This window comes from Xenopus laevis, chromosome 2L (assembly GCF_017654675.1).
Source record: "Xenopus laevis strain J_2021 chromosome 2L, Xenopus_laevis_v10.1, whole genome shotgun sequence".
Classification (NCBI taxonomy): Eukaryota; Metazoa; Chordata; class Amphibia; order Anura; family Pipidae; genus Xenopus; species Xenopus laevis.
The window spans coordinates 29429850-29452138 of NC_054373.1; the positions used below are offsets into that span (position 1 = coordinate 29429850).

The 22289-nt window shown below is 36.7% G+C and overlaps 1 protein-coding gene across 1 annotated transcript; it reads right to left on the reverse strand.

Moving 5' to 3' along the window:
• Window positions 1-180: 180 nt before the first annotated feature.
• On the reverse strand, window positions 181-21912 carry trpv3.L (transient receptor potential cation channel, subfamily V, member 3 L homeolog). Its single transcript, XM_018245670.2, has 17 exons — window positions 21805-21912; window positions 19418-19486; window positions 18197-18262; window positions 17455-17609; window positions 16002-16178; window positions 15226-15366; window positions 12858-13138; window positions 11487-11663; window positions 9095-9253; window positions 7189-7287; window positions 6194-6267; window positions 5601-5766; window positions 4923-4989; window positions 3528-3790; window positions 3015-3130; window positions 2423-2502; window positions 181-579 (listed from the first exon to the last, which is right to left on the reverse strand). Exons 1-17 carry the CDS (start codon window positions 21909-21911, stop codon window positions 464-466), a joined length of 2313 nt encoding a protein of 770 aa, XP_018101159.2. The 5' UTR covers window position 21912; the 3' UTR covers window positions 181-463.
• Between the last annotated feature and the right edge of the window lie 377 nt (window positions 21913-22289).

Below are 22289 nucleotides of genomic sequence, written 5' to 3' on the forward strand. Positions count from 1 at the left end.
CTATAGACTCAATTTTAAACAAATAATCTGAATTTTAAAAACTGATTTCCTTTGTCGGTGTAATAATAAAACAGTACCTTGGACTTGACCGCAACAAGCAGAACAATCCTATTGGGTTTATTTGATATTTAATGATTTTTTAGCAGATTTAAGGTATGGAGATCCAAACAACAGAAAGAGCCCTTATCCGGAGACCCAGGTCTCGAGCATTCTGGATAACAGGTCCCATACCTGTACTAGAAACATTAAGGCTACAGTCACACCGGTGTCCAAGAACTTCTCTGCTTGGGTATTATATGCAATTTAGCAACATACTTTGCCATAGATCTGGTTGAAAGACATATTCACAGTAAAGGTTTGGTTATTTAAAAAAATAACAGCATAGATTTTTGAGTGAGACCATAAGGCAACATATGACATCAGTCATCAGCTTTCACAGTCTAGAAAATTCATAAGAGGGTGATTAAACGGCAGTCTCCATCACTTGATCCTCCAGGTCTCCAATGCTAATTGAAATTCCTGGAAATTTCTCAAAACTATCAAGTTCATCTTCACTTGCTGTGTTTGTTTCTTTGGTATCTGGACAGAAAGAATGATAGAGAAAAATGAAATGCAAACCATAAGAAGTCTAGCAACAGACAATTCTAAAATAGATAGCAGTTCTACATAAGTTATCATTTTAATGAAGGAATATTCATGGCTGTCATGCCTATCATTTTTCGTTGTCCCTCTTGGTACAATCCCTTTCCAAAAAGGTTGGAACACTGTGTAAAATATAAATAAAAACAGAATGAAATAATTTAAATTATTTGCAAATAATTTAACCCCTATATCTCAGAACAGGTATGGGACTTGTCATCCAGAATGCTCGGGACCTTGGGTTTTCCGGATAACGGATATTTCAGTAATTTGGATCTTCATTCCTTAAGTCTACTACAAAATCCTTTAAACATTATTTAAACCCAATAGGCTGGTTTTGCTTCCAATAAGGATTAGTTATATCTTAGTTGGGATCAAGTACAAGCTACTGTTTTATTATTACACAGAAAAAGGAAATCATTTTTAAAAATTTGGATTATTTGCATAAAATGAAGTCTATGGGAGATAATGGGTTTCCGTTTTTAGCATTACACAATTTTTCCAGTCTTTTGTTGCTCTGCCCCAGATTTTAAGAAACAATATTTGATAGGTTGTCTTTGTAGTACTTGCAATTAAATATAGGGTTTAAATGTTTTGTAAATCCAAAAAAAATTAAAGGGATACTGTCATGGGAAAAAAATTTTTTTCAAAATGAATCAGTTAATAGTGCTGCTCCAGCAGAATTTTGCACTGAAATCCATTTCTCAAAAGAGCAAACAGATTTTTTTATATTCAATTTTGAAATCTGACATGGGGCTCAACATTTTGTCAATTTCCCAGCTGCCCCAAGTCAGGTGACTTGTGCTCTGATAAACTTCAATCACGCTTTACTGCTGTACTGCAAGTTGGAGTGGTATCACCCCCCTTTTCCCCCCCCAGCAGCCAAACAAAAGAACAATGGGAAGGTAACCAGATAGCAGCTCCCTAACACAAGATAACAGCTGCCTGGTAGATCAACACTCAATAGTAAAAACCCATGTCTCACTGAGACACATTCAGTTACATTGAGAAGGAAAAACAGCAGCCTGCCAGAAAGCATTTCTCTCCTGAAGTGCAGGCACAAGTCACATGACATGGGGCAGCTGGGTAATTGACAAAATGTCTAGCCCCATGTCAGATTTCAAAATTGAATATAAAAAAATCTGTTTGCTCTTTTGAGAAATGGATTTCAGTGCAGAATTCTGCTGGAGTAGCACTATTAACTGATTTATTTTGAAAAAATTTTTTTTTCCCATGACAGTATCCCTTTAAGTTAGTTCTTTTGGGTCTTCCACCTTTCTATAAATTTCCTTTTCTACCTTAATAACTTATTAAATAAATTAATTTGTCCAATCAGTTAATCAGAGCTTATGACTTCATAAAATATTGATCAATTATCACACTGTAGGACTTTATTTTTAGAATTAATCTATTTGGTTTGACCTTATATTAATGATGAATTCTTAAAAAGATGGATTGAGTACAGCACCGTGGCACTTTAATTCATTCAATTGGGTATTTTTTCATCAGTATAATTTAAGCTTAATGAACTGTTGTAAATATTAATTTGGTAAAATAGGAACATATGTAGGTGCTGCAAGGGAATTTTCTTTATTTTGTTTTCTATCATTATATATGCTGTAAGGTAGTTATAGCATGACCTAGGTTGGAAAAAAATTTGTGTGAAGGCCACCAGAATTAAATTTGTACATTTTACACTGAATGAACTATATTAATAAATACTCTCTTTAACAATGTGTATGTACAAAACAATATTAATGTGTTCTATAATGAGCTTACATACCAGCAACAAACATTAACCCAGGTTCTTCATTTATGCAGGTAACATGGTTGTTCCATTCAGTCCATTTGACTTCATTTATTCTGTTTGATAAACCAGTAAACTATGATTAGATTGTTCTTAAAGGAGAAGGAAAGGTTAAAACTAAGTAAGCCTTCTCAGAAACGTCCACCTAAATAGACCAGTAAACCCTCAAAGTAATGCTGCTCTGAGTCAAAAGAAACACTGCATTTCTTTCCTTCTATTGTGTATACATGGGCTTCTGTATCTGACTTCCTGCCTGCAGCTTAAACCTCCTTGCCCCGGGCGTGTGCATGCTCAGTTTGCTCCTCACCCCCCCTTTTCTGCTGTTATCTGAGCCCAGAGCTATGAGTGAGCAGGGAGAGACTCAGGCAGGAAGTGATGTCACAGCAAGCTAATACTGCAGCTGCTATCCTAAACAAACAGAGAGCTTCTAGAGCTTTTTACTTAGGTATGGTAAAACATTCTACAGAATAAATATAGCACTAGCTTGCACTATTGCAGCTAATCTATTGGCAGTAAAATGCCTCCGTAGCAACTCTATATTGTGATTATAACTCAACTCCAAAGATACCTTAAGCAGATCCTGTTGTTGTCACCCTTGGAGACTGTGCATGATTCTCCAAGCTGAAATCTGCTCTGCAGCCATGTTGGTAAGTTTTTTTCAAATTCTAAAATTGTTCGGGCCCTCTGTTAATTGAGAAAAGAGAATATACTTTATTTAAAAACATCTTAAAACGGAAAATGATTCATATACAGTATTGGGATTAATAAATCAGAGGGATTATAGATCTAACATCCCTTATAGCAGAATATTATTTGACTGCTCAAAGTTATAAAACACATTTAATGAACTGACACATTCATCTGGTTTGATAAATGTGTCAGCTGTTTAAAAACTCCGGTTAGGAAAGTGTTAAAAAATAAGCTAAACTGTAACTTGTTGGAAATCCTTTCGAATTCCCCAGTTTGAATTTCAGTAAATCTGCCCCAAGAGCCATAGGGCTTCCGTGTAGCCATATAGAACAACATTTTTAAAAGTTTTTCTAAATAGAAACAATTAGTAATTTTCCAATATTATACAGACCTGAAGTCGCCAGATGTGTTCGCTTTCCTGTGATATCTTTTCAACAGTCTCACCCATCAGGGCAATCAGCATGTTTAAAAGAAGCACAAATGTAAGTATCACAAATGTTATGAGAAGAAGAAGGAACAGGGCCGGATATTTTGGCTCATTATCCATTTCCAGGCCTCTTAATCCTATGGTGAGTTCAAACAGTTCCATTATGGTCGTGCTTAAACTTTGACATTGTTCCCCATCTTTGCAGTCTTCAAGTAATGATGCAAGTGCTGTTTAAAGAGAAAGATCATAGATATAGATATTATGCAATACAAAAATTACAAATTAACTTCTAATTTTATATATAATCTATCTATCTATCTATCTATCTATCTATCTATCTATCTATCTATCTATCTATCTATCTATCTAGGGGCAAGGACACAACATCATAGTCACAGCCCCCCTGCTACCAACCCCTTTTCTAGTTCCTATCACCTCTGGCGATATGAATCTGGAAATAAAAGTTCCTTGCAGTTATACATGGTAGTGACGACATTGAAATACTCTAACCAGTGGTGAATTTGTCCTGTTTCACGAAAAAATTGTGAAACCGCAACGAATGGCAAAAAGCATTACCAGTGGGCTTTATTTAGACTTTTTCCAAAAAAACTTGACTTTAAGGGGGCTATTTACTAAAACTCAAGCTCTCTAAATTTTTTAATTTTTATTATGCTCCAAAAAGCCAAAATCCAAGAATCCGCCATCTCAAACCTGTCGAGGTTATGTATAAATCAATGGGACATCTCCCGATCCCAGGTTAAAGATATTGTGGTTTGTGCTGAGTTTAGCCCGAGAATCCAAAAAATTCAGGATTTTCGGGCAAAAACTGAAAAGATTTGAGTGATTCGGGGAAAAAGGCCGAAAAAAATCGTACGATTCGGTTTTTCACTTGATTTTATTGAGTTTTTTCCCTATTCGATTAAATCGAGTTTTTTTTTTGATAAATGGGGCAATATCAGGGATGGGAGTTTGGTCAACCTTTTTTTTTTACTTATGAGTAAAAATTATTAAATAATGAGATAAAATCAGATTATAGTAAATAACCCTCTTAAATACTATACTATACTAGGTACACTTGTTTTGGTCATCTACAGTATATACAAACAAGGGTCGTATAGCTTTGGTTCATTTTTGGGGGAGTATTTCAGGTTTCAAGATTTTTTTCTAAACATCTTAATGAGAATTATTGATCCATTGATACACAGAACAAATTAATATTTTTACATTGTAGTTTCATCCATTATTTTTTAATAGATATTACTAATTATTCACGTATTCCATCTGATACGAGACCACAATTATTACAAATAGTTATGGCTTACTTTGAAAAATATGAAACTTTGAAAATATTCTACTTACCCACTCCAAATCCAAGCAGAAATAGAATGTATACAAACAAGAATTTCAGCACATCGTTTAAGATAACCTTGAAGAAAAGTTTAAAATATGTCAGAAACTGTTTGACTTTATACTACTGGGTTCTGCAACTTTGAGTTGATTATTGTAATAGTGGTTATGCTTAAGGTACATTTGAGTGACTAATGCAAGTAACATTAAGGGGCATATTTATCAAGGGTTGAACTCCCATAAATCCATAAATTTCACACACAAAAAAACTACCAATTCTAATTTTTTAAATTCGGGTAAATAGGATCGACCTGCAAACTCGAATCTAAGGAGTTCCCCCATAGGCTAAAACACCAATTTGGCAGGTTTTAGATGGCGAATAGCCGAATTCAAATTCTTAAAGGCACAGTACATGATACATTTTGAAATACGAATTTAGAATTTTTTTTAAACTCAAATCGAATTTGGACTATTCCCTAGTCGAAATTACACTAAAATAAACTCGAAATTCGAATTTTCAATTCGACCCTTGAAAAATCTGCCTCAATAATATAATGCGTACAATATACATAGAATTACTTAGAATACTTACTTAAGTATTCTAAGAGTGTTAAGAGTGATTGGTTGTATCTTGATAGTTAACAAAAATCATAATGAATCATATGTGGGAAATCTGATAATGGTACTTGCCTTTTGGATCATAACACTGTATATTCCTAAGGACTGAAATCCTCTTGTATAATAAAGTAAATTCAGCCATCCAAGTGCCATAGCCAAGACGAGGAATACAAGATAAATAGTCACCCCAAATAAATAACAGAAAACTGACACTATAACCAGGACTGCTTGTATAAAACTGGAAAGGAAAGAAAGTTAAATAGGTAAGTAGAATATTTACAAAAAATGGCTACTGATAAAAGGTAATTTAAGCAGCACTAAAGTTGGGAAGTCTATTAAGATAATAAAGGGATCAGCATGCATACACAGGTACATGATCATCAGCTAAATGGATTCATGGCAAACCTTTATTTAGTTGTATGAGGAAAATATTCAGGTATGGGCCGCTATTGGTCAACTGATAACGTCTTTCTAAAGTTGAGTTGACCATAGATGTTACCAAAATTAAGGTTCTGCTTATTGGGACTCAAATATTTGTTCGGGTAAAAAATATACCAAGAGGTCCTCTCCTGACAGGTCTGCCCCTGGTCCCCCTAATTGCTGAATTACCAGTGTCTCTATATTTTTGTAGTATATCCATTATATATTTTTCCAGTGGAACTTACAAAAGGATATGGAACCAGGCATCCGACAGAACAGATTTTAGATCAGACTGCTTGACCAAAAAAATGACAACAGCCTAGAAAAAAAGTTGGAACATAATCAGTTTTTGGTAAGAATAGAAACAGTTCAAATTAAATCATTATTTCCAAAGGATTGTTCCTGCATATACGATCCAATTACAATTATTAAAAAGACAAAGTTGGTTTCATTTGATCATTTCACTCAACCATGGTACGGAATTAAAAATACAGGTATGAGATCTGTTATCCAGAATGCTCTGGACCTGGGAAATTTCCAGACAAGGGGTCTTTCTGTAATTTGAGTCTCCATACCTTATGTCTACTAAAAAAATTAAATGATTAAACATTAATTAAACCCAATACGCTGATTTTGCCTCCAATAAAGATTAATTATATCTTAGTTTGGATTAAGGCACCGTTTTATTATTACAGAGAAAAAGGAAATTATTTTTTAAAATTACAATTATTTTATTAAAATGGAATTTATGGGAGACGGCCTTCCCGTTATTCTGAAGTTTCTGGATAATAACTCACACCTGTAAATTCCATAAATCTGGTTTGATTTAATTTCCCTTTGAGAAATAAGATCTGCATCAAATTGTTATGCATTAAAATAGAGATTCATGCCAAAACATGTCCAATAGAGGCAATGATTCCAGCACAGAATTGGGGTACTTTTTAATATGTCTTTTGGTAAACCCTTATAGAGCATATTTGCCATTTTTCCCCAAAAAAAATGCTGAGAAAAATATATATTTCTTGTGTAAATTTTGTCACAGTTTACTATTGTTATTAAACTGTTTTACCTCTTTGTATTTATATTATTAGTATTATAATACTATAATACTGTATGATGTCCTCAATACTATACTTTATTAATCAAATATATATATATTTACTTTAAAATGTTTGCAAATGCACATGCAAATGTACAGTCAGTAGACATCATGACTACCGAAATTACTGAATAAACTCACCTCTTTCACCATCATGTACGTGGCACAAACAATTATAAACATTTGTCCAATTAATTGTATCCATCCATTTTCATATGACAGATTCAATGGATATCGATCCTAAAATGGAAGTGGAAAGGCGACTTTAAAAATAAAGCATATATAATGAATGTTTCCTATAATGGGTTTTTACAAGCAGTTTCAAAATAAACACTAATTGAAATGTGTATTTTGACCAGTTAAATAGGCCTTAATTGTTCATAAAAAGTAAGCTTTACTTTGCAATTAAATGAGAAGACCACTTAGAAAGCATTAGTACAATAACCCTGCAGTGAAACACAAAATTACAATATAACTTTTTTAGTTTACAAACTTAAACTTTCAATTGTAAAGTTGCCGTTATATGGCAAGAAACTGGCTGCCATTCTGGCCTTTTTTAAAGGGCATGTAAAGTCTAAAATAGAATAAGGCTAGAAATGCTGTATTTTGTATACTAAATATAAATATGAACCTACTGCACCACACACCTAATTTATGCTTTCAAAGTTGGCTACAGGGGGTCACCATCTTGTAACTTTGTTAAACATCTTTGCAAGACTAAGACTGTGCACATGCTCAGTGTGGTCTGGGCTGCTTAGGGATCATCATAAACAAAGCTGCTTGAGTTCTGCATGGCTGGGAAGTAAGGCGGGGGCTCCCCCTGCTGTACATAAGTATGATTGTTTCCCTGCTCAGCAGTTAGGGACCATCTGACTATTCCTATCCACAGCAGTAAATGAAGGGAGAATTTCACTGCATACAGTCAGGTTTCTTATAAAAACAGTACACATTTTTTAATTAAAGTATATCTGAGATAGTGTTCTTTTTCATTAAAGTAAAAATGGGATTTTATTTTTTTGCCTTTACATGCCCTTTAAAGTAAGATGGTGCAATAATGGTTTTCTTTGGATTGATCCAGCCACATATCACTTTCTGTGCTTCTCCCTCAGCCTAAGCAACCCAATTATAGTCAGTTTGCTAACACAGGAGGTTTTATCAGCCACTGTGATCTGTATGTGGTCAACTTTGCTTTCTGTTTATACTAGTGTGCAAGTAGAACCACCATATTGGTCTCTGTTTGCAAATGTGAATGTGGGAGATTTTAAACTGACCAGGGCCAGAACTAGGGGTAGGCAGAGTAGGCATGTGCCTAGGGCACAAAGCTGGGAGGGGGCACCAGACACGTACCTTCTCTGCCTCTCCATTAGAAAGTAAAGTTCCATTCACTTTTAACTAGTATGACTAAGTTGTTGTTTGAGAGAGAGTTACTTCCAGCTATCAATCCTTTGGTGAAGCACAAGGCTGCTATGTATTTCTCTATTTCTATCTACAGTATGTCTCACTATATTAAGTTCCTAGAATGTACCAGCCATTTAACTGAGTAGTAAGTATGATTGTTTCCCTGCTCAGCAGTTAGGGACTGTTTGACAATTCCTATCCACAGCAGTAAATGAAGGGAGAATTTCACGGCATACAGTCAGGTTTCTTATAAAAACATTACACATTTTTTAATTAAAGTATATTGGAGATAGGTTTCTTTTTCATTAAAGAAAGTAAAAATGGGATTTAATTTTTTTGCCTTTACATGCCCTTTAAGTGAGCTGTAAGTTCAGACTGTTTATTGGGTCAAAATTATGTTTTTTTACCAATCAGTATCTAATCATAGTCAGACAGTTTTGAAATTGGGGAAAATTCAATAGCCTGACTACCTTGTCAAGGTTCCCTTTAGTGCAGATTATTGGATTAAATGCCATACATTCAGATATGGAAATACTGTCCACCACATGGGTGGACAGATCGAGAAATAGCAAATCTTAACATATATTTCTGTGAATATTACAAACTATTATTTCCAAAAGCTATAGATGCCTTTTACTCAAACGTGTACCTGTTCTTCACGTGGCCTGTAATAAGACACAAGAGTCAGGACAATATTGTAGGTGAAGGATAGCAGGAAAGACATAAAGAACATATATCTTGCAAACTTTTTCCATTTCATTTGTAGCAGTGTGTGCAGTGGTTCCAAAGTCAACAGCTCTTGACGGTTCTGCAAAAGATTATGCAAGTGGTTAATATGCTTACTGACTTCAATGGATAATAAACAAGATGCATGCAATTAATCAGTAAAAAAAAAAGCTAAGCCACAAATATGCAGGAGAACAATGCATCAGTATTATTTGCTTTGATGTGGTACATGCTATGCAAATATTATAAGATTCTCCTTAGCTGAATGAAAACAATAATCGAATTTTAGTTGACACGAATGAAAAATGGCCAAATGTCATTGGATATGAGACATTGGTTTCCTGTCTTAATTTTTATTTTTTAAATTGGTTGCTATAGGTGACTAGACAAGTTGTAAACTTTACACTGTTTATGACATAAGACTGTTTAATACACAAAATCCATGAATATCTTGTAAATTATATCCTTATAAACGGTGACTAGTGATGTCATCAGTTATAAACGGTGAGTAGTGAGGTCATTTTTGTCACATGACTCACTAAAATTTGTGTATTGTAATAAATAAAGTGCCCCTTGTTGGAAAATATAAGGATATTATAAGTAACCTTGGAGTTCCATGACCTGTATAAAAGCACTCAGCCTCCGGCCACGTACTTTAATATGGTCATTGAACTCCTCGGTGACTTATAATATCCTTATATTTTACAATAGGGGGTACTTTATTCACTGCTTCAAGTGTATTTCTAAAAATAAGTTTATCAAAAATTTTAGTTCTGTCATTTAAAGTATACCCGACAGTTTAGATTGATATTATTTATGGTTTCCAAAACTCTCAGGGGGTTATATAATAAAAGGTGTATCGTTTGTCTAGCAATAAATCACTTGGTAGTATTTACTGGTCCCATCTTTAAAAGCAAATATTGGATTGGATTGGACTGATTGGATTCCATGGGTTACTAGATCTAGTTAAAGGGGTGGATCCAGGGTCGGACTGGGGGGCCCAGGGCCCACCAGGGCTTCTGCCTCTGGGCCCCCCTCCGGACCCTAGGAGCTGCTGCCTCAGGGCCTCCCGTCTGGTATCCCCTGGCAACACGTATTCGTGCATGTGGAGCAGCGTGCACTCACGCATGCATGTCAGCTCACACACTTGCGCATGCGCGTCAGCACTCGCGGTTGCGTCAGGAAAAAAACCAGGGTACAGATCTGGGCCGGCGGGGCCCAGTAGACCCGGGGGCCCACCGGCCCAGTCCGACACTGGGTGGATCACCTTTAGTTAAAACTTGAGTATGTTACAGAATAGCCTATTCTAAGCAACTAAGCAACAATTGGTCTTCATTGGGTTTTTTTTACAGTTTTTTTTTTTAAATATTGGCCTTTTTCTTCTGACTCTTTGCAGCTTTCAGATGGGGGTCACTGACCCCCATCTAAAAAACAAATGATCTGAAAGGCCAAAAAGTTTTTGCTCTTATCTTTCTGTTCAGACCCTCTCCTTTTCAAATTCCAGTCTCTTATTCAAACCAAAGCATGGTTACTATGGTAATTTGGATCTTAGCAGCCATAGTGCTGAAATTGCAAAATGGAGAGCTGCTGAATAAAAAGGTAAATAAATAAAAACCACAAATAATAAAAAAACAAAACAAAAACAGTTGCAAATTGTCTCAGAGTATCACTCTGCATACTAAAAATCTCAAAGGTGCACAACCCCTCTAGTCTCTGTGACTTCTATTACAATACCACCTTACTAAGTAGCAATATTTATTATTATAAAAATAATTAATTCAGTCCTGTCTCAAAAAATATATGTAAATATGAGGCTGGAAAAACAGCAGGCTCTGATGCAATAATAAAACCTATATAAATAGTTTTAACACAACTTTAGATTAGATCCATGTCATTATTTACAAGATTTTGTATCTTATGATCTTGCTGAAATAATAATAATAGTCATAGTATAGAGCAGAGGTCCCCAACCTTTTATACACATGAGCCACATTCAAAATGTAAAAAGAGTTGGGGAGCAACACAAGCATGAAAAAAAGTTCCCAGGGGTGCCAAATAAGGGCTGTGATTGGCTATTTGGTAGCCCCAGTGTGGACTGGCAGCCTACATGAGGCTCTACATGGCAGTACATCAGTACATTTTTATACAACCAAAACTTGCCCCCAAGCCTGGAATTCAAAAATAATCACCTGCTTTGAGGCCACTGAGCAACATCCAAGGGGTTGGTGAGGAACATGTTACTCGTGAGCCACTGGTTGGGGATCACTGTTATAGAGTAAAATTATATGATGAAGAAAAACACTTCAAAAACTTACATTGATCTTTGTATTATAAACAGCAATTTCCAGTACAGAGTTTGGCCAGCAGGTATCTATGCCTGTTAAATCATACAGAGAGGAAGAGACAGGTCCATAAGCCCAGTCAGTGAACTTGCGAGAGAGGACCATGTTTTCTTTCTCTTTGATTTCCCGACTTAGAATAGAATGAAGGATCTATAAATATTAAAGTATTCTGGTTAAAATAAGAGATAATTTACACAAAAACACAATCATTAAGGGGCAGATTTACTAAGGGTCGAAGTGAATTAGAGGGAATTTTCGAAGTAAAAAAATTCGAAGTAATTTTTTGGATACTTCGACCATCGCATAGGATACTATGACTTCGAATTTACTTCGACTTCGATTCGAAGGAAAAACCTTTGAAAACTTTTGAATATTCGACCGTCCGATAATCGAAGTACTGTCTCTTCAAAAAAACTTCGACTTCAACACTTCGCCAAATTAAACCTGTCTTAGTGCTATGTCAGCCTATGGGGACCTTCTACAACCATTTTCTAAGTCTTTAGAGGTCGAATAAAAATCCTTCGATCGATCGCTAAAATCGTTCGAATCATTTGATTCGATTTTTATTTGACTGCAGAATTGCCAAATTTGTTGAAAAAACGAATTCAAAGTTTTTTAATTCGATGGTCAAATTTTGAAGTTTTTTTTACTTCAAAATTTGACCCTTGATAAATCTGCCCCCTATTGTACACAGTGATCTAGAAAAGATCTGCATTAATGGAACAGTTCTTAGCGGTGGGCTCAGACTTTTGGACACACTGTATAACTTTTGCAAAGCACTGTAAAATGTTGGGGGAAAGCGTTTTAGGTTTTCCTATTAGGGTATAGAAAGAGAGATGTTTACAAAGTTAAAGGTATCTGGAAAACCCCAGGTCCCTAGCATTCCAAATAATAGATCCCATACCTGTGCTTTATTTACATTTTTTATGCACACTTACATGCACATATGGCTATACTAGGCTTATGAACATAGACATGTTATATACAGGTATGGGACCTGTTATCCAGAATTATTGGGACCTGGGGTTTTCCGGATTATGGATCTTTCTGTAATTTAGATCTTCATACCTGACGTTTATTAGAAAATCATTTAAACATCAAATCAATCCAATAGCCTTGTTTTACCTCCAATAAGGATTAATTATATCTTAATTTGGATCAAGTAAAAGGAACTGTTTTATTATTACAGAGAAAAAGAAAATGGAGTCTATGGGAGAAGGCATTCCCATAATTCAGAGCTTTCTGGATAACGGGTTTCAGAATAACAGATCGCATACCTGTATTAAAATAAAAAATATTTACAGGTTTATAAAATACAATATGAAAAGTCTTGTGCACGCTTACCTCTGTTTTCCCCAATTTTGCCGCTAGCTGCATTGACGTGAGACCTTCATTATTAGGAATCTGTTCTAAGGATTTGTTTTTACAGTTTCTAAGGATTGTATCATACATCCGTATAATAAAGTCATTTTGTGCTTCGGAATTGTCCGCCACGATGACCAAAGCATGAAGCACTGTGTTTCCCAGAGAGTCCTGCATGGTGCCAATAGTTGGGCATTTATCCATTATAAGCTGCACTATATCAGGTTGATTTGTGCACGCAGCCAGGGCCAATGGCGTTTCACCTTTAAAAACAAATGAAAGCATGTCAGTGCACATTAAGGGGGGTATTTATCAAGGGTCGAATTTCGAGGGGTTAAAACCCTCGAAATTCAACCATAAATTGAAATCCTTTGACTTCACATATCGAATGATTAAATCGTTTGAATTGAACGATTCAAACGATTTTTAGTGATCGATCGAAGGATTTTTATTCGACCAAAAAAAACTTAGAAAGTGCTGTGGAAGGTCCCCATAGGCTAACATTGCACTTCGGTAACTTAAATTTGGCGAAGTATGAAGTCGAAGTTCTTTTTAAAGAGACAGTACTTCGATTATCGAATGGTCGAATAGTCGAACGATTTTTTCTTCGAATTGTTCTAATCGAAGTCGAATGGTTGAATATAGCCTATTCGATGGTCGAAGTACCCAAAAATTTACTTTGAAATTTGAACTTTTTGAAATTCAAACCATCACTCGAGCTTAGTAAATCTGCCCCTAAGAGCCTATTTATAGAAGTCAATGGAAAACAATACAGAAGCACAATTTACATTGCTACATATATAGGGGAATTTGTTTCACATATGGCTTAAACACAAAATCAATTTTTCATGTTTGGGTTACTTTTATGGCAAATTGCTGTCATATTTTCAGGTATACAATCTTATTGCACCTTATAGTTAATACTGTAGTTCCAGTTGCCTGTCCTTTTGTAATGTTTTCCACTGGAGAGAGCTGAAGGAGCCACAAGTAGAGGTTTGAGATCATTATCCGAAAACCCGTTAACCAGAAAGCTCTGAATTACAGGAAGTCCTATAGCCTCCATTTTATCCAAATAATCCAGATTTTTATAAACTATTTCCTTTTTCTCTGTAATAGTAAAACACTAGTACCTTGTACTTCATGTTCATCTAAGATATAATTAATCTTTATTAGATGCTAAGCCAGGCTATTGGGTTTATTTAATATTTACATGATTTCCTATCGAACCAAATCCAAATCCTAATTCACATATGCAAATTAGGGGTGGGAAGGGGAAAAAATGTTACTTCCTTCTTTTGTGACAAAAAGTCAAGTGATTTCCCTCCTGATTCGGTTCTGTCTGGCAGAAGGATTCGTACCGAATCCTGCTGAAAAAGGCCGAATTTCTAAACCGAATCCTGGATTCAGTGCATCCCTAGCAATTATAACATGTATGTAATATTTACTCTCCCATGTGCAGGAACCTCAAGTTCAAGAAAGGGCCTTTGGCCTTCCACCTTTCTTTAAATTTAACTTCTACAACCACCAAAACCCTTAGGAAAAGACATCTGCAATTGGTGTTGTCTATGATCTGAAATTCTGGACTGAAAGTTGCCAACATATATTTGATCTTACCCCTACTTAAATTACAGGCTTTGTTGTATTGTAGCTAAATTCTAATGGCAAGCAAGTACTCAACACTTAGGTTCCATTAAAGCATTCTCTTTAGGATCACCATCCAGCAATGACAATATTCTGATGATAGTCTGTAAAGCAGTTTGTCCTATGGTGGGCCAAATATGGCTTCCAAAGTGTTGTACTGGGTCAACATAGAACCTGATACAGGGGTTATTCACCTTAAAATTAACATTTGGTATGACATAGAGAGTAATATTCTGAGACAGTTTTCAATTGGTTTTCATTTTTTATTATTTGTGGTTTTTGAGTTATTTCACTTTTTATTCAGCAGCTCTCAAGTTTGTAATTTTAACAATCTGGTTGCTGGGGTCAAAATTACCCTAGCAACCATGCACTGAATAAGAGAATGGAATATTAATAGTAGAGGGGCTGAATAGAAAGATGAGTAATAAAAAGCAGCAATAATATTCATTTGTAGAGCATTTGTTTTTAGATGGGGTTCGAGACCCCCATTTCAAAGATGAAAGAGTCAAAAGAAGAAGGGAAATAATGCAAAAACTATAAAAAAATAAATAATTAAGACCAATTGAAAAGGTGCTTAGAACATTCTATAACAAACTAAAAGTTAACTTAAAGGTGAACCACTCATTTAATGAAAATAAAGAAGGATGTTCCTGGCAGTGTAACACAACAATAATTGCTGCACAGTTTGGAAATAGTAAAGGGCACTTACCAAAATAAAATCCTTCATATTTGTTCTTTGGATTAAAGAATCGTCCCTGAGCCCGTACATCAATCCCTGCACCTTTTTCAATCAGGTACTTTACCAGCTCAAGCTGTCGTCTTTCAATGGCAATATTTAATGCAGTCTGGCCTAAAAGAAACCATGCAATTTGTTATTAAATTGTTATATATGTGATTTAGTTTGAATTGGCAATTAATTATGCACTAATGGTTTTATGATCATATGGAGCACCAATCACTTTATACTTTATTTTTAGGAATTATCAGTTTGTAGTTAAACCATACCTTTTTGAGGTGTTCCTGAAAATGTAAATTATTGAGAATATTTTTTTCCTTTAACTCGGTAATGCCAAAGATTGGATAATCATTTTTAAGTGATAAAACTAACATTGGCAATGATTAAAATCCATGGGATTGCCAATACAAGGGGAATAAAACCTGCCTTTATTTAAACTTCTGAAATAAAATAAAAATGTTGGTTTCTTCTCCTGCTTTTATAGAAGGATCTTGTTCTGGTGACTCATTGCACTCATGTGTTTTTGTTGGGTCCGTGTGATGCAACTAAGCTTGCTCAAGTTAATATGTTCAGTCTCTGGGTGGAACAACAATTATTCAATAGGTGAGGAGGTGCTAGTTAGTATTTACTAGAAATATAATTATTTTTTCAGTCATTTCAGAGCTGGGTCAGGGAAGTGAGCGAGAGACATAAGCTTTATTCTAAGCAGCGCAAATATTTTTGTTGGCAGGCAGATTAGAATCACTTACCCCTATAATTCTCTTCTGTGTACTCTGCATTAACCAATGGCTGCAAAATGTCATTTTCTTCAGCAAATGTAAGAAGAATGCGCACAATCTCGGGTGTCATCTCGTTTATATTTAATAAGGCCTTCATCAGGCAGGTTTTTCCAGTGTCCTTTGAGGTTAATTTATGAATTAAGAAATCTGAAACATTGACAAGGAGGGTGAATATTATTGTATTGAAGGTGTATATTATTGATCTTACTCAGCATCTCTTGAGACAAGAATGCTCCAGTATGGGTGGGCAGTGTGATAAGTGCGAGAAATGGCTGAAGTTGTCCATTTTTTTTTGTTTCTTGCACAATGCCTTCTTCTAACCCAGAATTGCCACTCCATTACGACGCAAAGTATCCAGCACCCCCCCCATGAGGGCATCTCCCCTCCCCCATCTTGCAGATTTTTTCGATGCACAAGTATGTGGGGGTAGCAAAAGACCGAAGCCTATGGTAGTTGATAAGGAAATCATTATTTAGAAGGCGCACACCCTATATTAATTTATTTCTGGGGTGCAGATCCAAAGGAGACCACCCAAATGAAGCCTCCAAAAACTGAATCTAACTGAAACCATACACATATATAATTTAAGGATCGCACACCCAATTTTAAAAAAACAAAAAAGTTTATTACATCAAAAATTTAGACACTTACATATTTGGCCCAATATTGGCCCAATGCGTTTCGACCACGTGAGTGGTCTTCATCAGGGGAAAATAATCCATAAATTACAAGAAATCCTGCCTATTTACTCCTTTTTGTAACTAATGGATTATTTTCCCCTGATGAAGACCACTCACGTGGTCGAAACGCATTGGGCCAATATTGGGCCAAATATGTAAGTGTCTAAATTTTTGATGTAATAAACTTTTATTTTTTTAAAATTGGGTGTGCGATCCTTAAATTATATATGTGTATGGTAGTTGATAAGGACAGGCCTGCCAACTGTTTTTCAAGCAGATGGATAAAGGAGGTGTTGTACTTTGGGCATTGCTTTACACGTTTCAAAGGAGCACCCACTGCACTATATTGTACAAGCCACTATTTCACCTATGGTTAGCGTTGAACTAGGGGCCCCAGAGTGTACTTTGTTGTATGCCTTGTTTTATCATTTTGCAGCCAAGATAGGGGCCAGGGGGAGGTCAGGGGGCAGCACCCAGGGTTTTGGTGGGAGTGTGTCTGGGTCGGTGGGGCCAACCAGGTTTTTTCCCAGTGTCCTGCTGGCCCAGTATGACCCTGCCTAATATGGCCAGTCCTGAGTAAAAGGAAGCAGCCAGACATTGTACCCCAAATGAAAGATCAGTAAAGAGCAAATAAATGGAATTATATCTTATCCCTAATAAATTGCCCCTGAGTCTTAATAACAGAGGTGCATTCATGGAAGTTCCCAACATACTTACGGACCCATCATCTGAAAAAGTATTACCTTTGGCCTGTGTCTTTGCAAACACCATAGAATAGGACTTTGCTTCTGCGAGGAGTTCTGTTACCATCTCAGTGTCCCCTTCAGAGACAGCTTTAAACAGAAGTTTTTTAATTGGCTTTCTTGTATTGCTGGCTAATGCCAGTTTTCGAGCTTGCCTTAAAAGAAAAAAAAAGAGAGTTTGTTAAAAAGCAAAAAAACTGATTGTTACATTTTTACCAAGATTTGCTGAGTGAGCCAATTTTACCTCGGGTGTATCCCAAACAAGGCACAGAGCTGTTTGTATGATGCCATTGTAGGAGCTTTCTTTTTAGTTATACCAGGATGATACAAGGGAAGGGGGTTTAGTTCAAATGTTTTGTCATATTGGTGTCAGAATAGGTAGTCAAAATACTGAGGCTTAATTATTTACTACTCTACCCTACTAGAACCAAAGTAGAAAGGGGTGAGAGCAATACAGTATCTTCTATGGGATATTCATCTATTATTCCTCTGCAAAAGGAGATGTTTGGTACCCTAGGGTACAGTTGTATAGTTGTTACAACCTCCCACCCCTATAGACAAGGAATGCCTAGGCCCCTGACTTGTTGTCTGTGGTTTGTAAGCAATTTGTACATTTGATAGCAAACCTAAATATTACCTGTCAGTGATGAAACCTGGCTATGGTTTACCAAAAGCTAACCAGAACATTACTACCCCATTGCTCTTCCCTATTACTGATGGGAAATCTATGCAAAGGCCTTACCAGCTACATGGGAACACAGTCTGTGTTGTTTGCGGTGTATCAATATCTTCAGGTTTTCTGTCATCACTGTCCAATAAAAATATACACATGTAAAGGTAAATTCCAAGACTGAAAAAATGTTGATCCGTACCGCATTTAACCAGTAAAGGATAACTTTTAATTGGTTGCTATGGTCACAGTTACATTTTTATATAAAAGCACTTGACTAAAAAGCAAATAATAGGGTTCATTTAAAATGGTAGGTGTGGGCACTTGGCATTTTTAGAGGATTAGTCCATTAAAATGTGAGTTACATTTGCCCTAACTCTAAGGGGTTTATTTATGAAGGTCCGAATTTATCTCAATATCGGCTGCTACAAACTCCGATCTAACCTGCTCGGGTTTTTAACGCTTATTTATTATTACATTTTCCCGAAAATTAACTTTGTGGGAAAATCTCAGATTTTCACTATTTTTTCGTGAATTTTCCCTGAAAACTCAGAATTTTTCAGAGTTTTCACTCGAAAGCTCCGAAAACATTGTGAATTTGCCCAAACCCCCGACACACCCAAAAATCAATGGGACTGTTCCCATTGACTTTTATGCAACCTCTACAGGTTTGAGAGGCCGTGTTTTTATATTAGGGCTTTGTAGCCCTCGGGTTTAATTAATTTCCGAAAAATTCGTGATTTTTTTTTAAGCCTATTATAACACAAAAAATCACGAATTTTTCGGATTTCAGGTATTCAGAGCTTAGTAAATAACCCCCTACTTAAGATTAAAGGAACAATAATACCAAAAAATGTAAGTGTTTTAAAGTAATGAAAATCAGTTTGCTTTAGAAACACTACTATAGTTCATATAAACAATCTGCTGCGTAAATGGTGGAATATTGAGAAAAGGCTATATGGCACAAGTTAAATAGTGGATAACAGATAACACCATTATGTTCTACATATCTTATCTGTTATCTGCTGTGTAACCTGAGCCTTTTCTCCTTTGAATGGCTGCCCCCATTGCTAAACAGCAGCTTATTTATATAAACAATAGTAGTGTTTCTGAAGCAAACACATCAGTTTTACCAGTGCAGGGCAACACTGCATTATATTTGTATTACTTTAAAACACTTTCATTTTTTTGATGTTAATGTTCCTTTAAGGTGAGATGTAATGGACTTTTTTTTCTAATTTATGAACTCAATTAACATGGAACACAGTGAGGAAGTTACTATGTACTGCTCACCTGAAGTTTTTTGTATCCATTTGGGTTGAAAGCAAAAGTGGTTGTGATCGACTGAAATCTGTAGTATCGCTGCAAGAGAGACATTACATCATTTAGTTATGCTGGATCTTAGGGATCACTATAAAAAAAAGCATTTTTGCCAACATCTGGCGGCCTCTACTAAACTAGTTATTCATGTTGATAGAGCAGTGATCCCCAACCAGTAGCTCGTGAGTAACACATTGCTGTCCAACCCCTTGGACGTTGCTCTTAGTGTCCTCAAAGCAGGGGCTTATTTTTGAATTCCAGGATTGGAAGCAAGTTTTAATTGCATAAAAACTAAGTATAGTGCCAAATAGAGCCTCCTGCAGGCTGCCAGTCCATAGAGGGGCTACCAAATAGCCAATCACAGCCCTTATTTGGCACCCAAAGGGACTTTTTCATGCTTCTGTTGCTCCCCAACTCTTTTTACATTTGAATGTGGCTCACAGGTAAAAAAGGTTGTGGACCCATAATATAGGGTTAAACATACTACCAGATTTCCACGTGTGGCCATATTGCATCTTATTGATTAGAATGAACAAATCTCTGGGGTATCAGCTTGTGCGACCATTATATCCAAACAGATGTGACTCAATGGGAAGTCTTGCCATTGAACATAGGGCTGCCTTCCCATCTGTCCTGTACATTATGGTAATGTGGATGGAAAGTCACAAAAGCACAGGTAGAACATACAAATAGTGCCCTGGGGCTGGAATCTCAGGAAGGCTGTGCTGTTAGCCAGTAGATGTGTCATCATTAAAGCACTTGTTGTTAATCATTTCACAAGAATATGTCACTCTTAAAGCAAAATCTTCTGTTCAACTGAATGGAACGTGTTTACACATATTTTAGCCGAGATGCTGTCACTGATGTTATGTAAGAGCCGCAGGCGTGAATAATGTACATCTGGCAACACTTCTGTCCTTCTTGTCAACTGCAGCAGAAATGCCACCCCTTGCACCCTACACATACTGTACCTCTATTGTACATTGTCAGAAAGCAGCGGAAGGGTCACAGAGATAATGATTCACACCAACTCTAAACTCAACACCTTCCTGGCATTGGCTGCTCCTGGAGTACAATTGCAATGGCTATTTGTAGTCAAAAACAGGATATAAAGGGCATCATATAACCCCACAGGCACTGGGAACATCACAGCCAGCCTCACCACTGGAAAAACATTAATCAACATACTGTATATAACCAAACCCAGGAAATAAACAGAGCTGCGAAACTGGAGCAGTGATTAAGTGAAACCAAGGGTTTGTTTGTTTGTTTGTTTGTTGTTTTTATATCTTTTACATCATATATATGCAGAAATCCCCAGCAATACCCACTGATCAGGAACATTCTGTAGATCTTTGCAGTACTGTCTCTGGATAGAACATCCCACAGAGTTTGCTAAAGAGGAATCCAATGTAATGGCCTGACACGGATAACTTCTGTCTATAGAGCATCTGAGCAATATTTGCTTAAACACTTTATTCAGTACCTGTTGCGTGGGACCCCAATGCAGTCATTTGGAATTGAGGGCTTTTTATATATAGGATGCTGCATAGCAATTTATTATTATTGCACACTGTACATATTGCCCATACCACTACTCTACAAATGCTCCCACCAGTGGCGTAACTACCGGGGGAGCAGGGAGTGCGATTGGGCCAGAGCCCGCACCCCCTCAGGGCCCCCGGCAGCTCACGCGCAACAATTCCCGGGCAGTTCCGGGTGTACGGAGGGGGGCGGGGGGCCCGGCAGCGCGTCCTGCCCCAGGGCCTGCCCTCCCTTGTTACGTCACTGGCTCCCACCAATCCTATATAAGAAATATACATCAGCTCAATATCTGATAAGGAAGCAATACCAAAGGTTACAAACCCAGCCAACTGCCCAGTGTACCAAACAGCTAAACAGTAGGCTTTAAAAGTATTCAAGTTTGAAAAACCTGTTTACAAGTCAGAATTGTGGTTCTATAAGTTGCCAGGAGTGGCTTTTTGACACCTCTCATAACTAGGGTTGCCACCTGTCCAGTTTTCAGGGGGGCTGTCCTGGTGAAAACTGCCTGTCTGGTTTCCAAATTCAGGGTTTTAAAGTGAATGGCACAGTGACCAGTCAATCGGCAATTGCCACATCATCGGACCCACCTTGATTTTATCGGACCTGCCCCCGATGTCATCTGGCCCGACGTCGCTTGTCCCGCCCCTCGAACCCCCCGTCCCGTCCCATCTGCCACTCAGCAAAAGGTGGCAACCCTACTCATAACCTGTGGGTTACTGCTGCAGAGGCAAATTGAGCAACTCATTTTAAGGTGTCTCACCCTGCCTCATATTGACCATTGGTTGTTTAAACCCATAGACACACATCATACTTACTTTCTCTTGAGCCCATTCTCTGTATGCCTTGGAGATCTGGGAGGAGGAGTCCCTGGTGGCATCCTTGAAATAAGGGGTGACATCTCACCCGGGTGTTTATTTATCATCTTCTGCCTTTTCATAAGAAAACCAACAATAGCTAATTTCACAACAGTTTATTTACAAGGACTCGATTCTAACAAGTTTTGTTTAAGGGGTTGTTCACCTTCAAGTTAACTTTTAGTAGGACGTAGTGATATTCTGAGACAATTTTTTTATTTTTTATTACTGTTTGTGTTTTTTGAGTTATTCATACTTTTATTAAGCAGCTTTCCAGTTTGCAACTTTAGTAATCTGGTTGCTAGGGTACTAATTCCCCTAGCAACCATGCATTGATTTGAATAAGAGACTGGAATATGAATAGGAGAGGCCTGAATAGGATGAGTAATTAACTATAAGTAGCAATAACAATACAATTGTAGATTTACAGAGCATTTGTTTTTACA

Bases quoted from the DNA above. Each gene is read 5' to 3' on its own strand.
- trpv3.L (XM_018245670.2), bottom strand. From the start codon at position 21,911: ATGATAAATAAACACCCGGGTGAGATGTCACCCCTTATTTCAAGGATG. The intron at 9,254-11,486 runs GTAAGTTTTTGA...AATCTTTTGCAG, and splicing joins TTTATAATACAAAGATCAAT to AACCGTCAAGAGCTGTTGAC. The intron at 7,288-9,094 runs GTACACGTTTGA...CTTCCATTTTAG, and splicing joins ACAGGCCACGTGAAGAACAG to GATCGATATCCATTGAATCT.